Source organism: Brassica rapa, chromosome A04 (assembly GCF_000309985.2).
Source record: "Brassica rapa cultivar Chiifu-401-42 chromosome A04, CAAS_Brap_v3.01, whole genome shotgun sequence".
In the NCBI taxonomy this organism is placed as follows: Eukaryota; Viridiplantae; Streptophyta; class Magnoliopsida; order Brassicales; family Brassicaceae; genus Brassica; species Brassica rapa.
In genome coordinates, this window is record NC_024798.2 from 1,020,251 (window position 1) to 1,026,383 (window position 6,133).

Here is a 6,133-nt window from a genome sequence, read left to right on the forward strand (position 1 = left end):
GTCCTCCGTACCAACAACTCTGTCCCATCCCCCCTCTCTCTCTCTCTCTCTCAACACTTATTTAAAATAAAAAAATTCCTTTTCAGTTTTTTTTTAAATCGTACTATTCAAATTGATAGTTGCGATTTTTTTTTTAATTATGTAAAACAAAACCAATATAGGAGGCCTAGTGTGAATAAGTATTTTTCGTAGTATAAGCAGCAAAGAACTAATTTGCACTGGTTTTCGAGAAGCGTACAGCTGTGTGACATGAGGTCTAGGCGGCCCTCTTGCTTCTTGGAATTTGCTCTCTCTATTTTTCTAATTCAATACTACATTTGTGTTTTTTAGTTATAAACGGTGCTTAATTTAATTTTTGTTTGGATGCTAATGGTTACATTCTTAGCTTTTGGAATGGACTAATAATACTAAACTGAGTTTGTTATTCATATTTACAATATCTGTTTGTGTTTTTATGCAATTAACAGAAAGATAATTTGTTTTGAGTAGGTATGTCTGGTTTTACGAAAGTGCCATTGATAAAATGAAAAGTAGACTGTTGGGGAGAGAGTCTTGTCATGTAGCACTTTTTCACAGTTAACCATACACAACAGACCAACAAATAAAATAAATAACGCTAAAAAACTTATATACATAAGATTTGATACTCATATAAACAATAACCAAACATTTGTTCTGATCTTAAAACTATTGTATGCAGAGATTACAAAAAGAGCGAATATTAATTTTGACACTATTTCATCTTTAACATGTTAACTTAATTATCACGGAACCATTTTATTAAATTCCATATTAAAACTCTGCTAACGTAGGTTAAAGGTCTTTTCATCTACAACTATTTTAAGGTAATGATAATTACCCCAATTATCATTTTTGATCATTGAGTGTTCTCATCTACACACGTAACCTCAGATAGACCTGATCCTAATTCCTATTTGAGCATAAGTTCTCTAATCAAACAATTAAAAACACATTAATTAACCAAGAGATTGCACGTCCTAGGCTCATTTAAATTTAAGTTAGTAGTCACTCTCTCCAGGCGCCGCTCTCTCTTTTACTCTCTTCTCTCTCTCTCTCTCTCCTTCTGGGAATGGTGACTCAATTTCACCACTGAGAGCTCAAAATTCGCCTACTTTATCCCCTTCCCCGAGTAAACTACCTCACAGAGACAGAAAGTTCTGTCATGGTGCGTTATGATCACTTTTTTTTCCTTCTAGTTTCTGATAAAGTTTTAATTTTTTAGACAAAAGATCCGAAATTGAAACATGGGTCTTGGTTCAATTTTGCAGATGGAACCTAAAGACTTCCCTGCATGGCTTGAGGTTTTGCTAAAGGAGAAGTTTTTCAACGCTTGTTTGGACCACGAAGATGTTAAGAAGAACGAGAAGAACATTCTGTGTATTGACTGTTGTCTTTCCATCTGCCCTCACTGTCTCCCTTCACACAACTCTCACCGTCTTCTTCAGGTCTCTTTTAAAAAAAAAATCACCTTTTTTTTTAAATTATCGTTTAAAGTTCTAAACTTTCTGTTATTGTGAATCATTTGTAGATAAGAAGGTATGTCTATAACGACGTTTTGAGGGTAGAGGATGGTTCCAAGCTAATGGACTGCTCTTTAATTCAGGTTTAATTACACTTAATCAACTAATTTAAATGGGTTCATGCGCCCTAAGTATACTGCTAGTACGTTGCTTTCAATTAATACGCGTTTCTTTATCGTTTTGTGTGTTATGTGTTGATGATGATGATGATTAAAGCCATACATAACGAACAGTTCGAAAGTTGTGTTCATCAATGAACGGCCACACTCACGACAGTTTCGTGGCTCCGGCAACTTCTGCTACACCTGTGACCGGTCTCTCCAGTCTCCTTACGTCTTCTGCTCTCTCTCCTGCAAGGTACTAATCTGTTTCTTCTGATTAAAAGGAACATCAGTGTTTCAAAAAAAATAAAAATTAAAAGGAACATCCTTTCTCGTTAAGTACGTATTCATTTTAAATTTCATCAAATACCCAATTTGATCATCAATTTTCTTCATCTGTGTCCAGTGTAAGTTTTTGTCACAAAAATAAAAATGACGAAAATAATTTTTATAATAAAAGATAAAAATACTTTTTTACTAATATAGACTTAGTTTAGAGTTAATGGATAGTATTTTGGGATAAAGTTTCAATTTAAAAAAAAAATAAAAAATAAAACATAAAATTTCCGAAATAAAAATGCGTTATTTTGATTTTTTTTTAAATTATTTTTATGAAAATTTAAAAATGGCTATTTGATAGAATTTTTTTTTTGTTTTGTTACTTTTTCGATGCACCATTAATCAAACGCGTGTACGAATCATAATTAAGGGAAATTTTGTTTTTTTTAATTGTAGATTAGTGACGTCATAATGAGACAAAGAGGACTCTCGGGGTTTCTCCACGTTTGCAACTTTCTTCATTTAACGGACGAAGGAGCAACATCTACTACGCCTAGCTCCACGCTCGAGGCAACAGAGTCAGACGGTGACGTAGGAGTAGACATGTTCTGGTGTCAGGCGCTCGCTTGCACCGCGTCAACTGAAGTCGTTAGGAAGAAGAGAAGCAGCTTGTCGGCGACTTGCCGGAGAGTCACGACGGCGGTTGCGTCGACCAACACGGAAGCTCCGGTGAACTTTTTCAACCGGAGGAAGAATACTCCGCCGCAACGAGCACCGCTCTATTAGGTCCGTATGGAGTTGGTTAAAGTGGTAAGTAGAATGAATACACGTAACGTAACAATATAGTCGTCTAATATTAGTATATGTTTTTAAATTAAAAAAAAAAACAATATCTAAATAATCGAATTTTAGGAAAGCAGGTCTTCTGATTTTGTCTGGTCTGTGTATGGTTTAAAGGTGAAATTCTATGTTTATCTGTTTCGAATAGTTTAAATGCATATGGAAATAATGAATAATGTCTTCGTGAGGGAGTAATAATTTTACTTCCATGATTGCAATATTCAGTTCACTAGTATTATTTACTGCGGTGTAGTAAATTATCAACTTTCGAGGATTATGAATCTAAATCAATAAATGCATTGGGCCGACCATATCTTTTCTTTAGCTGAGATAAATGATACGTTTGAAAAGAGACCAAGTAAAAGAGTGATGGAGAAACTATACTAGTATATAGTCTAAAAACGTGGCTGCAAAATAATTTATGATAGTCTCGTCTTATAAATTCAAAGAAAATATAGGTTACACAACTTATAAATGAATCATTTGATATCAGTTGGTTGGTAATAAATGTGACACAAGATTTTTCAGAAAATCTTTCCACGATAAGAGTGTGTTTGTGGTATGTGAATATGAGATTTGTCTGTATGCATAATGTTTTTTGTGTTTATGCACGAATGAAAAATGAATAATTGGGTTTACATGAGAAAAGAAGACAAAAAGATTGGGACAGACATTATGGATAAACGTGAAATTGTGAATGTTTTCTGAGGCAAATAGTCTTTGCTCTCCTGCTTCCCTGGACCACCTTTCTCCTTTCCACTTCTCTACTTCATCTTAATATTTTCTCGTTCTTAGACCATATGGGAATACTAATAATAATGCTCTGCTCAATACTATTGCTCTATTTATGCTCTTTTTTTTTGAACTGCATGCTCTATTTATGTAAATTAATAAGTAAGCTATGTATTTGATCAAAAAAAAGGTAAAAAAATAAAGAAAGTAAGCTATGTATTGACCACAAAGATTATGTAAAGTTACAGATAATTCAAAATTCACTAAAATGAAAACGGAAACCGAGTTTTGCTGCTTTGTAGATTTGAATGCGACAGGCCATTTGTGTGCACTGGAACTTGAACCATATATATAATAAAATAGTTTCCACAAATGCTTGGAGATTGAAACTATAACGTAGTAACAGATATCGAGTTTTGCTACTTTTGTGCAAATATGAGATAGTATTAAAAAGAGCAACGAAGTTCGTACCGGGCCTAGCGAGGAGGTTTGTTGGGCAGAACAGTCTAAAGAGTAGTAGCTTCAAATTCAATATGGTCAAAGAACAAGTAGACCTTCTAACGCAGAAGGAGGCTTCAAAGATGGTGAAGAGATCCACTTCCTCTTACGATGTGGAAACTGACAAACTTGATTTGATTTCTAAGTATGATGACACGGTTTTGACCGATGCGAGTCTCACTAACACGCCAAGGTGTCTAAGAACATGTTTAAATACATCAAAAGATGACAATTATTATGTAGTTTCTCACAGTATGGAACCTGTCTAAGAATCTTTGGGTTTTGTTTTCAGGGAAACAACATCTCAGAAACTCAATGTGCATTTTCATAAAACACTAGTAAAGTGTACTTACGATGAGAGGGAACTAAGTTCTTCAACAGTTATGTACCAAAGCGGAGGAGAGCCACGAGGCCCACGACCTTTCTTCTCCTGAAAACGAAACCCAAAGATTAACCATACACAAGATAATAGAATGCATCACCACTAGCTAAAGTCTCTTTGGCCGAGAACAAAGTATATACATAGAGCTGAACCTTTTATCCGTTAAATTTTATTTGATCTGTTATTTACTTTCATTTGATACGAAAAATCTGGATATCCGTAAAGTTTTGAAACAAAGCAAATATCAAAAATCAGTCTAACCTATTAAAACTGAAGTACAACTAGAAATTAACCTTCACTTCACCTTTAATATCAATACTATTAAAAGGGAAGGAGTCTATAAAAATCTACTTATAAAAATTGCTTGGACCCTTTCATTTAATTCATTATTTTTTGGTCTTACCTTAAATTTATACTAACAATATGTTACCATATATATTTCTCTAACAATAATTTAGTCAATTCTTTTATTTATTTAAATCTCACTCCTAAATCCTAATCATTACTATTACTATATTTATTATTTTGATTTTAATCGTAAAAGCATTGAAACTAATGTTTTATATTATTACTTTTATCATATAATATATGATTTAAAGCAAGATAAATTACAAGACATATATGTGTACATTCGAACTTCCTATTTTGTTTATAATAAAGTAATCATATCATATATAAACTTTCCCACTAAAATCTCATATCATATACTAAACTTTCAACCGTCTATAGTTTGATAATATTTTCATATTTAAAAATTATTTTTCTGAATATTCATGTTACCTTCACAAAAATGAAGAAATTCATTGGTTCTATTAAAGCTAACCTGACTTCACGATATCAGTATTGATTATACAAGATTTTGAAAATTATTTGTTTAGATATTATACTTTTATATAATTTTCACTTAAAACGAATCAATACTATTAAAAAGGAAAGAGTTCTAAAAAATCTAATATAAAAAAGTTGTTGGAGTTATGTATAACTATTTATTATTTTTCTGATAATACATTAATCATTCTAAACATACAATATTTTAAATATTTTTTAACAGATCTTAATATTATTTTTTATGATACCTTTACTTAGAAAAATATTTCATCAACCATGTTTTTGTACAATAACATTAAAAATCTATATCAAAAGGTTGTTGGACCTGATATGGACGTAATGGGTCCACATCTGTTCGGGTATTTAAGATCCTAAAAGAATTTAAAATATATGAAAAATCTGAAAAATATCTGAAACACGAAAAATATTTGAAACTCCAAACAAATACCAAAAAAATTCAAATACCTAAAAATTTAAAATCTTATACAAAATCTGACACGATGAACTGAAAAATAACCAAAATTTTATCCAAATACCCAATTTTTTTTTTAATTTGAAAAATTTACTTGAAATCAAACTCTAATTGTAAACCAAAAACTTAAAAACAATATCCATAATACCGGAAACATATTCGGAATATCCAAATATACCTAATAAACACATATTTATGATCGGGTCTAGGGTAAGACCCGGGCTCAAACCAAGACATGCGGGTCAAAAAAACCCAATAGGTTATCTTCTCTGGACCTGAACTAAACCTATAATTTTGGGTCGGTTCGGTTTGTTTTTTGATCCGGATATAATTCTCATGTCGAAAAGAAACTTACGTAAAAGTGTACATATAAAATCTCAAATAAACTAATTTTTAGATTATATAGCTGTTAAAAATTATGTTTTTCGATATAATAAAACTTTTTATTATAATATAATCC

At 31.7% G+C, this 6,133-nt stretch overlaps 1 protein-coding gene across 1 annotated transcript; it reads left to right on the forward strand.

Annotated features, from left to right (window-relative positions):
- The first annotated feature begins 996 nt into the window (after positions 1-996).
- Positions 997-3,714, forward strand: LOC103862868. Its single transcript, XM_009140573.3, has 5 exons — positions 997-1,186; positions 1,290-1,466; positions 1,550-1,624; positions 1,758-1,898; positions 2,378-3,714. Exons 1-5 carry the CDS (start codon positions 1,184-1,186, stop codon positions 2,705-2,707), a joined length of 726 nt encoding a protein of 241 aa, XP_009138821.1. The 5' UTR covers positions 997-1,183; the 3' UTR covers positions 2,708-3,714.
- The last annotated feature ends 2,419 nt before the right edge of the window (positions 3,715-6,133 follow it).

Excerpts from the sequence above, each read along its gene's own strand:
- LOC103862868 (XM_009140573.3), top strand. Across the intron at positions 1,467-1,549 it reads ACTCTCACCGTCTTCTTCAG|ATAAGAAGGTATGTCTATAA; the intron begins GTCTCTTTTAAA and ends AATCATTTGTAG. Across the intron at positions 1,625-1,757 it reads TGGACTGCTCTTTAATTCAG|CCATACATAACGAACAGTTC; the intron begins GTTTAATTACAC and ends TGATGATTAAAG.